The sequence below is a fragment of the Athene noctua genome, chromosome 2, assembly GCF_965140245.1.
Source record: "Athene noctua chromosome 2, bAthNoc1.hap1.1, whole genome shotgun sequence".
Lineage (NCBI taxonomy): Eukaryota > Metazoa > Chordata > Aves > Strigiformes > Strigidae > Athene > Athene noctua.
In genome coordinates, this window is record NC_134038.1 from 81,372,270 (window position 1) to 81,388,667 (window position 16,398).

General features: G+C 35.9%; 1 protein-coding gene across 1 annotated transcript in view; it reads right to left on the bottom strand.

Annotated features, from left to right (window-relative positions):
• Positions 1 to 607: 607 nt before the first annotated feature.
• DNAH5 (dynein axonemal heavy chain 5) overlaps positions 608 to 16,398 on the bottom strand; it is a 128,879-nt gene continuing 113,088 nt past the window's right edge. Inside the window, exons 70-79 of the mRNA XM_074897847.1 lie at positions 15,635 to 15,784; positions 13,801 to 14,046; positions 12,052 to 12,271; positions 11,252 to 11,457; positions 10,232 to 10,435; positions 9,431 to 9,646; positions 6,625 to 6,837; positions 4,388 to 4,540; positions 2,242 to 2,473; positions 608 to 981 (exon numbers count right to left, since the gene is read on the bottom strand). Of these exons, the coding sequence (XP_074753948.1) occupies positions 830 to 981; positions 2,242 to 2,473; positions 4,388 to 4,540; positions 6,625 to 6,837; positions 9,431 to 9,646; positions 10,232 to 10,435; positions 11,252 to 11,457; positions 12,052 to 12,271; positions 13,801 to 14,046; positions 15,635 to 15,784 (1,992 nt within the window). The 3' untranslated portion in view covers positions 608 to 829. The remainder of the gene's footprint in view (positions 982 to 2,241; positions 2,474 to 4,387; positions 4,541 to 6,624; positions 6,838 to 9,430; positions 9,647 to 10,231; positions 10,436 to 11,251; positions 11,458 to 12,051; positions 12,272 to 13,800; positions 14,047 to 15,634; positions 15,785 to 16,398) is intronic.

Genomic DNA, 16,398 nt, shown 5'->3' on the forward strand with positions numbered 1-16,398 from the left:
AAGGAGAAAGGGTAGAAAAAAAAAAACTCGAACAAACAATTAAAACAATATATAAAATCACAACACTGCAAAATTAAAGCAAAAGAAAAGCTAAAATTCATGTCATAAAACTAATAACCTTGATGAGGACTGACTCAAATCTGGTGTGCTAGCACAAAAAAAATATCCAAGCACTCTTATGGAACTATTTTCTTCCTATCCATTACATATTTATAAGTCATGAACCAAATATGGAATTCTGGCAGTTGTCAAATGCTTGTTTTCCTATGTAACACAGTTGTTCTCCAAGTGGCAAAACAGGTGTGACATTTTTCCAGTCTCACCTTCCTTACTTGGACAGCAAGGAAACTAGAAATTATTAGCTAGGAAATAAATCTTGGAACATCTTCTTGAGGGATATTAACTAATATGAATGAACAACTGGGCTTAGCTTTCCACAGATGACACACACACACACAAAAAAAGCATTGCATTTAACGTCTTGAAGGTAAGCCCTGATACAAGCATATGTACCACTGAAAAGTAACAATGTTTAAGTCAATTAATCTTTATTCAAGGTAAAATTAAGCAGAAAATAGTAAGATAGGAACACTAAGTATCTGTCAAGACATCAAATGTAGTACTTCAATCTATTTACCAAACAATATCACTCTAAGATTTAGCATTTATAAGCCTGTTGTAGAGGTTTACTGAGAACAGTTTTTTTAAAATACCATAATGGAGTCTATGCCTTAGAAAATTTTTAGAAGTGATCCATTGTACAGCTAACTACATATTGATGTTTACATTTAAAACCAGAAAAGGACTCTTAGAAACCTTTTTTTTAACATTACTTGACATCACACAGAAGTGCTACCCCACGCAGTACCCAGTGCTCTGGAGGCTGAAGAGTTTTAAGATCCACAGCAGCAATGTAATTCATATCTGTTCGAATGGTCTTTTTGTAGACTGGACATGAATACAGACGTGAATCTTTGGAAGCTGACAAGACAAAAGAGACATAAAAACCAATGAAACTAGGCTGAAAAAACAGGGCCCTAAGGGACTGTAAAAAAAAGGCAAATGTAAAATCGAATCAAAGTTCAATAGCACACAGCTCTCTGTCACCACTAAAGAAAACTCTTACTTGGTTCTCACCCTGTTCACTATTGTGTTATTGCCAGCTGAAAGACACACATGGCTTAAAATTCCTGTAGGTTTAAGATTTAACACCACCACTTAGGAAATGGGCGTAGGAAGAAATGTAAATGGGCACTCTAGCGTGATTAGCGTTATTATCACTTCAATCTGCTCACTGAACATTATTTTTTATCAATATATTATTATTAAGTCAAAATAAAAAATGCCCTATTTTGAAATGCATTTAATATTTCAGAGTATAAATTGTCAACTTCACTGCAGAATTAGAACAGTATTTTAGTCATACTTAATACTTCAGTGTTCATTATTTAGCATCTTGGCTGCTGTGACAGTGATCATGCCTCTCACAAAAGACCAGCTACACAAAATAGCATGTAAGCAGGCTTTGCTTTTGGAAGTGGAATGATTTTCAACAAAAGTTTCCAATTTTACTTTCGAGGGTGGATAGCCCTATCCTATTTTACATCCCTATTCAACCACATTTCATATTTTATATGCAAAAATCCCCCACATTAACCTAAATTATTTATTTTCACAAAAAAGCACTGTCCTTCTGCCCTGTAAGTTTCCTTTCCATTCTCACAGTCCTTTTCTGCCTCAAAGATAAAACACCTTCTACCATCTCACTCCACCTCTTGCTTGCTTGTTAGCTCAAAAATTGCTTCCTCCAGGAAAAAAAAAAGAAATTATAAATATACATGCTACATATATAATGTTATCTATAAATACTTCATATAAGATAAAAAACTTGTAAGTATGTATACACATATAAAGTTTTTTATATATATAAATTACATTGGGTTTTGGGATGTGGGAAAGAGGTTATCTGGGTTTAGGTTTCAGAGTTTTATGTGTATAAATATTGATCTGCTCAATCTAGGATACACTGGCAATGGAAGACTGAATGTGAGCGTGTTTGTCTGAGGAAGCACAGAACAGCTCATCTGTAATGGGTTTAAGAAGTTATTAACACCATTAGGACCAGAAGGAAGACACATCTAAATATTAGGAAATAAGTGTCTATTATCAATTATTATGGAAGGTTGAAAGGTCATTTTATAGGGAAGACTGGGAAGGTTCCTTTACAATATAGTTACTTACTGTTATTCTCTGCATATATCCTTATAACCGGCATCATCTCAAAGAGCACCTTGGGCTTTGATTCAGTCAGTCTCATGTTTCTTCTGTCCCAACCAGCTCCTTCCAAATACAGCCCATACACATAGACACCTTCCAAAGGAGGGCTTGTGATATCTTCCTTCATCCATTTAGTGACCTCATTGCACAGCACTACACTGTCAAGAGCCCATCCTTTGTTAGCCCTTGTTATTTCCTGCCCAAAATAGACAAAAGTATAAAGGTTACATTTTAACATGTGCACAGAGCCATTTTTTGCAAGCATTTATTAGAAACATATATGTATGGTCACACCTTATCGTCTTTGATACAAAAGAAAATATCTTTTATGATATCCATGTTTACAGCATTTTTACTTCTAACCTAGTGATGGCATGGTAGTAAGAGAAAGCTTTCAGTACCTTATCCACTATATTTGATTTTCAATCTCTGTATTATAAACAAAATCTGAAGACCATATCAAGTAACACAATCACTGAATGCCAGTGGTAACTGGCTCTTGTGAATATGAAAATTTCACAGCTTACATGAGATAAGAAAACATTAACTGCATGTGCTAAGTAAAACAGTTCCAATAACAGAAGCAAAATGCATAATTTGGTGCGTATTTTCTGCGGTTACCTTCCTTTTCCTGTACCTATACCCTTCATTAACTGTATTCTTAACAATGAGTTAGAGCTCACTCAGCTTTAAAGTTACATAAATAGACTGCAAAAAACAGAATACTTGAAGACAGACATGCTTAAGATTCAAGATCTATTTCAAATTTAGCCAGTTAGTTAGTGCACTGGACAACACCCCTTTTTCTTGCCCAGTCCCTTACTATCCCATGCTATTAAGTTATGCCAGACCTAAGTTTTATCCCAGTCTTGTAAAAGTATTCCAAGTTCTCTGTTTGAAGTAATTGGAATCAATCATTGTCCCGTACTGCAATTGATTAGCTACTTTAAAAAACCAGAAGGGTTTAGTTTCAGTGATCATTCTGAACTTTCATCTTTTTCACTTCTATTTGTTCCACCACATAGCAAAACTCAGAAAGTCACGTTGGTTTTTACTTGGGACATTAGGTTGTTATGTACCCACATTCGCTTTTTAGGGAATCAAAAAGTTCTGTAGATTCCAACTGTTTCAGATCCTGCTGCTAAACCCTTTCCACAAGCTTGTGTCCAAAGTAAATCCCAGTTTAGGACTGTTTACTCAAAAGAAATATTTTGTTATATAACTCCAAGGCTCTATGCCTGCAATTGCAGTAGAAGTAGGTCACCAATTAGAGTTCACTTTGTCAGCCAAACATTACACTACCCAGACCCCAGAGAAAGACAGGATAATTTACTTCTCTGAAAATTTTAATTCTCTCTTCCAAAAGTTAGTTTTTTTCTGAGGTCCATTGGATTCCCACCCGAGTATTCTTTCCCAATTTTACAGATTCCAGACAATTATTGTCTCCAGTGTGTCCCTTTATGCCAACCAACACGGCTGTTTATTGCCTCTTTTTAAAGTAAAAAGTAGCTCACATGTCAAATGCAACTAGCATGCTGAGCAACCAACACAATCCTCAAGGCAACAGGTACGTACATTAACAAATACATCAAACTTCATGCTTAGCACAGATTAATGAAGGAAATTCACACTTCGTGAAGACAGACTGAATCAACTACTGAACTGAAGAAGTGCAATTTACGACTAATTCTGAGCAGCTGTTCTGGCAAGTCTCCAGCCAGGTAAGTCCTGAACACAGACCAAAAGGGAGAGGGAAAAAGGGAAAAATCAATTCATGGGCTTAGCACCTCTTCCCAGGAATATCTCAGTGGTGACATGAGACATTACTTCCCCAGCCTACCTTAATAATGTTGTAAGATAGACCCTACATACATGGGGCTTGGTCAAATTAGGAAATATATTTTAACACAGTAGTTGTTGATATACTGAAAAAGTGTGTGCAGAGGAAAAACACTTCAGTCAGGAAATGTTAGACAGATAGGCAGTCACATATCTTCCCTGCTGACATGATGGAGCCATGTGTATAACCCAGCCTTCATCACAGAATATATATATTTTTAAAAGAATTATATAAAAGAATAAGCAGAGTGAGACTCTAAACACTATTTACCTGCCTCATTGCAGTTAAAAATCCTTGAGGATTAAAAAAACCCGTCATCCAGAAGCAGTTTGGTCGGCTTTCAAAAATCCAGTTATAAAACTGGTGGTTTCTTTCTAGAAGCTCAGTAAACCAGAAACCAAGTGTACTGGAAGCCCAAGATGCCTAAAATAGTAAACAGCATGTTAAATTTTTAATTTCATTCAACGGTTTTAAAACATCATATTCATGTCAATAAAAAGTACTTCCTCACAAGGTAGTAAACAACATACTAGAAAGCACATTTCAAGCTCATTTTTCATGTCTTAACTTTTAACCCAATAGACAAACATTGCATCCCACTGACACTTGATCCAAATTCTTACTCTGTTCAAATTCATACCTACTATTCCTTTTAGATGTGCTTAATGCTCCCTGTGGTAACTGTCCATTTATGAAGTTTCTGCAAAATTAGGTAACTGTGTAAACTAGGGAGAAATACTATACACATGGTCTTTCTAAAGCCACGGTCAATGCATCAAGATAACAGGATTTCTGCCAAAACTGTTCTGCTCTGAAAAAAGCTAAGAAAAACTGAGCTTGAACTACATGAAGATTTATGCTGATTTTTCACTTTGAATAGTTGTATCATACCTGTGCTGTGAAGCATCTGCTTTGGTCTAGGTTTTGTACCATGAAAACACTTTGTCAATAAAAAGAAAACATAACAACACCAAAAAACTTTCCCCCATTTTCTTTCCATCAGTTGTCATTAACAGCTCTAATTGTCTCTGAAAATAACTTATATGGGGAGAAGGATTGTTTAGGCTGGAGAAGAGAAGGCTCAGAAAAGTTATTATCAGTGTTTATACCTCATGTATAGAGAATGGAAGAAGATGGAGCCAGATCTTGCCAGTTATAGAAGATGCAATGGGCACAAGACAAAATGTGGGACCCTGAAGGTGCACAAGTCGATGGGATTTGAAGAGATGCACCCATGGGTCCTGAGGGAACTGGTGGATGAAGTGGCTTAGCCACAATCCATCATACTTGAGAAGTTGTAGCAGCCTGGTAAAGTTCCCACTGACTGGAAAAGGAGTAACATAACCCCCATTTTTAAAAAGGGAAATAATGATGACCCAGGCCAGTCAGTCTCGCCTCTGTGCCTGGCAAGATCATGGAGCAGATCCTCCTGGAAACTGCTAGGGCACATGAAAATAAGTAGCTGATTGGTGGCAGCCAACATGACTTCATTAAGGGCAAATCATGCCTGACAAATTTGGTGGCCTTCTGTGATGAGGTTAGAGCGCTGGTGGATAAGGGAAGAGCATCTAATGTCATGTACCCAGAATTGTGCAAAGTGTTTGACACTGCCCTGCACAACATCCTTGTCTCTAAATTGGAAAGATGTGGATTTGATGGATGGACCACTCAGTGGATAAGGAATTGGCTGGATGGTTGCACTTAAAGACTTACAGTCAACAGTTTGATGTCTGAGTGGAGAGCAGTGACAAGTGGTGTTCCTCAGGGGTCGGTGTTGGGACTGGCGCTGTTTAACATCTTTGTTGGCAACATGGACAGCGGGATTGAGGGCACCCTCAAAAAGTTTGCTGATGACACCAAGCCGTGTGGGGCAGTCAACAGTCTGGAGGGAAGGGATTTAAGGTCCCTTCCAACCCAATCCATTCTATGATTCTATGAAATTCCATTTAAACTTAAGGGGTTTTTTAGTTTGTTGGTTGGTGGATGTTTGGTTGTTTTTAACTGCAAGGGTGATCAAATACTGGAACAAGTTGCACAGAGAGGTTGTGGACCCTTGATTCTGGAGAGTCCTGGGAAACCTGCTCTAATTGACCTTGTTTTCAGAAGTGGTAATAAACAAGACTATCTCCAGAGGTCCATTCCAGCCTCTACTGTTCTGTGATTCTCTGACTACAAGACTTAATCTCAAAGAACAGCGTAGTCCACTATTTTTTAAAAACCATCATCACATTTTAAATTATTCTCTTCTCTCTAGCTTTTTATCCTGCCAATATGCAACAGGCTGTTGAAATAGGAAATACTTGCATCTCCCACGTTCATTTCTATTTTCATAAATGAAAGAGGGCTTGTTTTGACAGTGTTTATTTTAGCCCAAAATCTACTCTAGCAGTTGTGCAGTCCTGGTTAAGACGTGTTTGAAAAAAGTATTTACTGTATGTCTAACAGTTTAATCTAGCACTACAGAAACATTTTTTATTTTCCTTACAAAACAGGTAATGCACACCTACTTTTTTCCACCTAGAAGGAATCCTTCCATCATACATGCAGTCTAAAGCATCCCTCAGGTTTTCACTCATCACAATTGTCCCATCAATGGCAAGTTTTAGATCAGTCAGAGTGCTTCTCACTAAGGAAATAACTCTCTGCATTTGTTCAATCTCCTGTCGCAGAAATATGTTCATAGGCTGAAAAGGTCCCATGTTCTTTAGTCTCTCTTTTACCTGTAGGTAGAAAACCAAAGATCCTTCAACAGAAGTAGAAAACAAAGGTGACTTTATGCCAAGATTAGGCTGCATACAATTTTCAAGACATACTACTTTTATTTAGGAAGTTAAATGGCCAGTTTGGCATCTTCTTTGAATCCTCTGCAAGACAGAAATACAGGTTTTGTTTGAAAAGAAATCTACGATGCTGAGACTAGCTGGTTTTGGTCTAACTCATGATTTAGTCTGTATATCAATCTATGAGCTAATGTCATTTAAACAGCATGTATGCCATACCCCACTTGGAGGAATTCAACTTTAATTCCAACAGACAGTTCCCAAGGTCCACTTTGCACAACCACCCAAGAGCAATTGCCACAGCTACTTTGCCTCAGCATAGTGGTGCTGTTTATGAGCAATGTTTGGGAAATATCACACTGTCAGGTAGTCTTGTATTCTAATAAACCTTGCTGATATATTTTTAATCAAAAGTGTAAAGTTAACAAATTATCAACAACTATATGGACATAACTAGAAATTTTGTAGTCAGTATGGTCCTATTGGGATACAAGTGAAAAAAAAAATATATATAACATGTATAGAATCTTATACAGAATAACTGCCCTGTTCTTAATAACAAGCATAACCTTTCTAAGTTTATCGGTATTTTGCCACACAAGAAGTAATTTAAATAGTTTTCACCAAGTGAAAAAGTTTATTGCTTCGCATTTACTTTTATTTATACAAACCATATTTCAATTTTTCATTTCTGATCTGCCCAAAAAGAGCTCTTGTAAACTTAACAGGGCTAACTGTATCTATAGTGACACTCTATAATATATATCTCTATTAAGCCACGTATCTATTCGTGAAGATGTCGAGTAGAATTTGAAGAGAGCTGGACATACAACTACCAGGAGATTTAGGTCATCACTAAGGCAGTATCCTTCTGAGAAACTCAACAAATTTCAATCCTTTGCAGATCTTAAGCACCTGGTTCAGCTTTTTGGAAAGTCATAAAGCTCAGGCTTCTAGAAAGACAGTAGGTGAGAAACTTCATCAAGTGCAAACTTTTGGAAGACTGCTAGACAATCGCTATTCCAAATTCAGATATGTTAACTCATCTGTTCAGATAAAATATATTATCATAATTATACCATTTGAGGGAAGGAAAATTATGTAATAAAAAATGGGCTACAGAAAACATAAAAAAACAGATGTAAGACATGGGTACCTGAAGAGAGTCTATACTTATGAGTATACCCCACACAAGGGAAACTTATTCCTCTGTAAAAACAGAAAAGAAGGCCTTAGATTGTACAAGTCCGCTTGCACCTTCTCATAGCTCAGCATCCTGACAGGAGAAATTTGGCATTCATGTCACCTAGCCTTGTATCAGGTCCTCATGCTAACTTTCATTAAAGAGTAAGTAAAATGGCAGAAGACTAAGGATAAGAAATTTCACTCTCCTAAAGAAGGAGATGGCAGGCAAATTATCTAATTAATAAAACATCTTACTGCCTAGATGAGCAGGTGGCTGCTTTGGGAACCTGTTAAATTACAAACACAGGTGTGAACTTCTTTCTGATCACACATTAGGGTCATTCATATCCATTTCATAACAAAAGTGTTTAAAATGCTTTATTACTGACATAACTAATCTTACTTGCTTTTAAGCTTTCACAAATATAACGAAACACAGAAGTTCAGCATGCCCTGACATAAGAAATATAGGAAACTTAACTATTTTACAAGCATTTTCCTCTCATTTGTTTAAAGCTCATAATCAGCCTGACTTGTGAAGAACTATAATATGTCAGCATCCTAAAATTCTGGGGTCTCTAAAGAACAACAAAGAACTATGGGAAGACCCAGAAACAACAAAAATTGTCCAAACACTCAATTAAATGGCAGTCTCCAGGATGGGGACACAGAATACAGTCAGTTAGAGTGTCCACGTATTCAGTTATCAGTAAATGTTTTTTAACTGTAAGAAAACCCTCTCACCTTGAGAGTCATTCCATCTTCCCCATAAACAGAAGGAAAGCTGTTATTTCAGAAAAGTAATGACTGTAAGGCAGCAGGTGTTCATTACAAATATAATTACATAGGCTATTATGTGTTAATATGGATCATGAGATACTAACACTAGGCTGCAATCAATGAAACCTATCATTTGATAAGCTTTTCAACATTCACTTCACTGAAGAAGAAAGCAACCTAAAATATCTTCAGAATGTAAGCTGTATCCCAAAGTGATACATACGTTAAAGCTGTAATACTTTTAGAAGCATGAATACACTTACAACACGTCAGTTCTCTACAGTGTCAACAACCTTAGTTAAAAGCTGATGATCTTACCTTCCCCATAGTGCAAATGACTACTTAAGCATGAAGTGGTTTAATATTTTGAAAAAGCTCTTACAAAAGCACTTCAGTGTACATTTAGTGACTTTGTTATAAATGTTAAGAGTCTGGTCAGACTCCTTGAAAATATGTTTTTGAAGTATTGCCTGTATGAATGAATTAATATAGTTACTTTTTTTTTTTTTTTTTACTCCACACAAAGCAAGCTGGAGCAATTGTTTTTGACAAAATTTAATTAACTCACTTCAAATGGTACATAATCAGCAGGAAGCTTTTCCAGCATATCGTCAGCCAATCTGGTTACAACTGCCTCACGGGTTTCACCTCCTCCACCAGAGCTATCTTTAGGTTGAATACTGAGGATGATGTCCAATACATCTTTGGAAAGTTTAGCTTGGTAAGTGATATCCGCATTGGGGTGCAAACCAAACACCTCTGGTGTGTCATAAGCAGGAAGATTCTACATAGTAAAATATAAAAAGAGCACAACTGGAGATGGACTTATAACCTAATTATTAAAAAAAGCAAACAAAAACCCACAACAAAACCAAATAATGAACACAAATTTAAAAAAGCCTTATATTGTAAAAAGGCTAGATCTCTTCAAATGGTCTTCAGGCAAATAACTGTTTGTCATGTGACAGCATAAATCACATCAGTGTTAACAACAAATTCAGTTTCCTCCTCCACATGCTATTTTAATAGTCAGCTTGTACTTTCATATATCTATGCTTTTTATTACTGTGAGATTGTACCCAATGCCTGGACTCCATTCTTTGTCCTCTTTAATAACTGTATGCCTTCAGGTATGTCCCTCAAGCAAATCACATGAAAAAGAAAAGATTCCTGTCATGATGATGATAACACTGATGATAACAATTAGTTGTCACTAATTATGTAGACTGTTAGAAAGCAATAAAGAATCTGTGAATAAAAGACAAAATATGGGTGCTCAGAAGGAAAGACAAAATATAGGAAATGAGGAACTTCTGAGAAATAAGTGAATTGCTTTTTTGTTGTTGTTGAAAAGCTTGCATTTACCAACCTGTATGTACTGAAGATATTGATCCACCATAACACATTTAGGTATGCTGTATCCTTTGTAGAAGCTGAATTCCTGACTGAATGTATTTTCACTGAACCAAACCCTTACAAAGGTGTTCATGAGTCTTTTGTCATAGTCATCTGTCACACGGCCACCATACTGGATCTCACCTATCATGTAACAAACAGTACTCCAGGAGATCCCCTAAAAACAAGCAGAAAGGACTGACTTTAGCTAATCCTCTTCTCATCTATTTCCATCTCCCTTAGTAAGAATAGCTGATATACCAAGTTCTGCATCTCTGTCCCTTTTGCAAGAAAGTTATTTTCTTTCTACTCTTTTTTTCCTATAACCCTGCATTCCCAGAACACCTTCAAGGATTTCACAAAATAGGATTCATTGACAGCTAAATCAAGAGGCTGTTCCGACATCTGGGCAAGAAGGATACAGCTACATTCCAATCATGATTTCAACCCCACTTAAAAGTGCCAATCATAAAGTGATCTACCACGGACCTCTATATGACAAGTGACCATATGAAAGGGAGAGATGCAAGAGGAATTCTTACATGGTCATTTAAAGACACTTCCAATTTCTTTATGTTGCCAAGATAGGTTGGAGAACCCCAATCTTATTTTTTTACTCCCATTAGATTTAAACAAAATAATATTTTAAACACAAGGGTCTATTTTTAAGTATCTGACTTAATTAACACTGAAAAGAAGGTCTATACTTTTAAGGTTTATATTTCTGAAGTTTTCTGGAAAGATGGCTGGGAAGGATTTTTTTTTTAATATACAGGTTAATGTAGAAATTCAGCATGCATAGGATTAAAAGTCTAATTTAAGCCTGTTGCTGTACAGATAGGTATGCTTGGAATGATGAATGTTTGTGGAAATAAACAAAAGAAAAACTTAAAATCATGTTTGTGTTTCAGTTGTTGGGAACGATATATATACATTTCACTACTAGAAATATCCATCATCCTAATCTACCTTCACCACAAAAAACATTAATTACCTTCTTGGCATCCATGCCATCTAAGTAGTTTTGAATGAACTGCACAGTAGCATTGAAATCAGCTTGATTAAACTCATAGGGTATATTCCAACCCAGAGATCCAAACTTGCGTCTTTCTTGAACAGTGGAGTGTAGAAAGGCTACAGCATACAACATTGGTTTCCATTGTGCCATGTCACTGACATCTAGTAAATCCTGGCTGACACCTATTGATTGTAAGTGGGCTTTATAAGAAACACATTCATAGTATTTTCCAAAATTACTTCAAATCAGTGCTAAAACACCACTCCTAGAGACATTCAGTCGGCTCTCTGCCTCCTACAAAGTGTTCTATGCTGAAGACAGTTTATATCATGTTATCAAGTTGTTCAAATTAAGAGTAAACTTCATAAAAAAACCCGCCACAATTTACTAATAGCTGAATTCACATTCAGTTGCTTTCTGCACAGACTCTGACTTTTATTTTATGTAATGTGAAGAGAATTTAATAGCCAACAAAGATTAACATATCGCTTTCCTGCCAAAAGACACAAGATCAATAATTTAAACACTTTAGAAGCCAACACCTGAGAAAAGAAAAAGCATTTCCTGTTTTGCTGTCCAATGTGTTCTGGCAACAGAACTTCAGCAGATCTTCCTTTTAATTTTCACAACTTCTAGCTCAAACCAAGGATCAAAATGTGTCTTGGCATGGTTGTGTGAAGTTCTCCATGCTATCTACTCTCAGTGGCTACAATGTGACCACACAGTAACATCAGAAAGTCTATTTAATTTAAAATCATTACCACTCTAGCACTCACCACTATATGTTCTCCTCAGTCCAGCTCTGAGCCCTTGCGGTGGTTCATTGGTAAACTTAATAGACATTTGAAGAAGGGTGATGGGGAACTGTTTGTGAATGTCAGTTGTCATCCATAAACGAAAGCTTTCATGGACAGTCTCTGTCTCCATTACAGTGTCCATCAACTCGTCTAAAAAGTCAAGTCCAAGGTGGCAGTTTTGCAGAAGTGCCCAACCTCCCTAATTTAAAGCAACAGAATATAAAGTTATCAACAATGTTTACAAATTGAAATCACTAAAATCACCCTTTGTTTATGCTGCAGGTTAGGAACAAAGCCAACACATCTAAGCCATAGCAAAATATAGCACATTTCTTATCAGGGCTGTTAAAGGAAGAAATCCTCCACAACTGATTTTGCACCACTGACTCACCAAATCAAAACCAAGGCCTTAATAATTTGATTTCATGTACATTTCATGTACAAACAGAGACCAGTAATCACACTAATGGTACACATGCAATCAACAAAATATTTCTTCTCCAGAAGATAGTCATGTGAGCTAAACTGTGGGCTGTTCCTGCTGGAGGCAATGTTTGCTTGTTTGGTTTTATCATCTAAACAAGTGGTCCTTACTTGTCCAATCTGGTCTTCTCAAGCAGTCCCTAACTCTTTCATTTCAGTCCATTTAAAACATATCTGGACATGACTATAGTGCTGACAAACACTGATAAATCTTGACTTACACAAGGAAGCTCAAGTAGTTCCATAGAGGAAGCTCCTAAAACTTGTTCCTCACAAGGGTCACAGGCTTGGAAAATAACCAAATATACATACTTAACCTATTGCTACCGGTCAGTAGATATCAAACTTTTCCATATGAATTATCATACTTCATATAGACATCTCACATAACCTCTCCGTTAAGAGGGTATGTGAGACAAGTGAGGGAAAGTAACTGCATTTCTCTGAACTAAACAAAAGCTCTTCTCCCCTATGTTTTGAATTAGTTTCTTCTCCTGTGACCTGCTAATTAGCTCATAATGTGAAGTTGTCAAATGAGAATCTGAGGCAAAAGTCATGGGAAAACTGATTATATAGACAAGGAAACAGCTCATAACACAGGAGCGCAAGAAGTTTAATTTGTTCACATAGGCAGGCATAGCACTACAACCACCTGATCAGCAAAGCATGCTAAATTGGAACACTTTCAGCTTTTCTTTCTCGTACAGGAAATTTTATACTTTATTTCCTCCATGTTTCACTTGTAAAATGTCTGTGCTATCAGATTGCCCACCCCAATTCAAAATCCAGACTACGGTAATTCAAAATATTTTGCTATACAGCCTTGTTTTTCTCAAAGTTATATGACTATCAATAGTGTATTTGGAATTAATCTTCTTCATTTAACAAAATGTGTTTGTATTTCTAAAAATACAAAACTGAAAATATGTTGTGAAATGCTTGATGAAGAATATTTAATATTCATGCAACCCAAACAATGAATGCAGCTATGTACAGCAGTCAACAACCTGCAACAAATACTCCACTTTATATGAAAAACACTGATCTCTGCACAGTATGAAAAAGCTTGTTATGGCAAATGACTGTGAAAAGACAATTCTATTGCTTAGGACACTTAATTATACAAATAAATATAGACTCTTGCATCAGCATTAACTACCCACCAAATAACTTTATTTCATGACAGGACTTTCGTTTCTAAGTGTTTAATACAAATACAAAAACATTCAAATTTTTGTCTCTTACATGAGCCATTGTCTGCTGTAGAAGTTTACGAGCATGGATTTCTTGCCCCTGGCCCATGGAAACATAACGTGTCTCTGTCTTCATTTTTTTTCCCAAAGCAATAATTGAGTCCGTAGGATCAGAGCCCATGGAAAGAAAGCATATGAGAGGAGTACGTGGATCTGACTCTTCCCATGTCTTCTCCAAGTCCAGGATGATTCCCTCTGCATATTTCTCCCCCATAGTTTCAATGATGTATTTTCTTGCCTATATTAAATAGGGTAAATTTAACCTGTGATGTAATCATTTCATAGTTTTCTTCCCAGTATAAATACAATCAATAAGTAAACTGAAGAGTAAAGGCCGATATACACTTATATCAGAAATATAAATATGCAACAAATGTATTTTTACATGTTAACATATCACACTATCTTTGAAGGTGTTTTTTCTTACAGCTTTACAAGACCAGATAAAACTTTAAAAATGTCTGTTCTATTAAATATATCTACATGTATAGTTATATATAATACCTATCATTAAAGCACAATAAAAATAATAATTTCACTAAACCTTTAGAAAGATTTTAATTGTTTAAAGATAGTATTATAACTCCTAACCTTAAAAGTTAGCTTTCCTTTCCAAATACTAGAGAAAAAAGGAGGAAAGGATGGAAGATATGCTTCAAAGATCTTTCCCACCTTCACGCTTAAATAAACAATGAATTAATAATAAATAACTGTCATAATTAAAAGATCCAGGGGAACAGGTGAAGACCATCTCTGCTATTCCTTATTCATTTTTAAAATTGTCAGATTATTGTTCCTTTTTACTAAGAAATAGAAACAGTCTGAAATTATCTTTCTTGTGTTCTTTCCCACTACATTGCTTTTGTCTTAGACCAATCTTCCCCTTTGGATTACTTCTCAGAGAAAAAGATAATCAGCATTTAGCATTTAATAAACTGTTAGTTTTCATAAAACCATCGTAAGATGAAAGTGTATCTTGCCCCATTAACAGAACTGAGGAACTAGATAATTTTGCATTATCTGTTTCAGACACATAGCACACATCTGAGAGATTCATTATACAGCACCATTTAACCTTCTATTGACCACAGTTATACCAATAATTACTGAGACTTTCTGTGAATCCAGTCAAAATATCCAAAGTCTTGCATCTATGAAATTAATACTATACTTTTAGTATTCTGACTTCAGTAAACCGCCAACCATTGCTATGAAATTGTCAGCAACTGCATAATTTTTATTCTTTTGCACTGGCAAATAACATAAAGATTAAAAATAGGCTCCTAAAAGTTGATTTTTCTTAAAAATAAGTCTAACCATTTAATAAACTTTAATTTTATATTTCTCTCCTTTCTAAATAGATGGCTTTAAATTAAAAATTTTGAACAGACCTTAATATAGATTTTTCTATTTTACTTTTTGTTTTGGTTTTGCTCAGCCAACTAAGTTCATGAAAAGATTTTACTTCAGCCTAACATGAGGACACTTCTGCAATTCCAGTGAGTAGTATCAGCAAGGGCAGTCAAAAATACCTCCTGAACTGATAAAGCAGAACTAGGTAAACACATACATTTCCCCAGATTCCAGATGAAGTCCTATCTTCATAGTAAAATCATTGGCTAATATTCATTCCGTATGTCGGAATAATTTTGCTAACACTGCCCTTGCAACAAATGCATAAATTGTCTGAAAATAATTTCAGAAAATGAAATGTAAAGGTCCATTATAAAAGGAATTTAGCATTAAATAAAAAAATACTGAAATGCAATCCTGCAGCTATTATTCTAATGACACCTAAATAGACCATGTTGGCTATATAAATGTACCTGAGCTATGGTCCTGTCAGGACACCAAGATCTGATAAGAAGAAGATGTCTGAAGCAGTCCAAGGATTGACCATAGCCACTAGGAAGCAGTTCTTCTTCAGGATTCTCACTATCAAACCAGATTTTCCACTGTTTCTCTGCTCTTGAAATCTGCAGTTATACCATCAAATGAGCAAATTTCACTGAAAAGTCCCATTTCAACTGCTACTAGGTCACAAACTTTTAATGAGGGTCGGAGACAGGTAATCCACACACAGGTATTTGTTTAGCAACGTTAGTACACGCATTTAGTAAGGCTAATCAAAAAAAGAGAGTATAAGCTTTCAGATTTTAAGTACAAAATTGTAGAATGCAACAATGCCCTTAAGCATTCATACTCCGAAAAAATGAACTACTACTTAGTATTTTCCATGAATGACATACTGGCATAGGAAGGTCAGAACAGATAGCTAGACTCAGAGATAGCTCTGAGAACACTTAGGTACATATCCGCTCCCCACATGACTGTACAGAAGGTACTCTTCACATATACTAAATATCATTTACTTACTTCATTAGCTAACATACATCTATACAAGTGTTGAACACCTTTCCCCTAACTCTTACTTCACGTCAGCAGAGAAATATTGGAACAAGCATCCTAAAACATAGTGTAAGAAAGCACAATAGGGATGCAAGAAAGTCTAACAACTGGAAGAAGCTTCAAGTTGAATTATGTGAATTGGATAATAGCAAGTTGTATCTCAATCTGAAAGTATTATAAT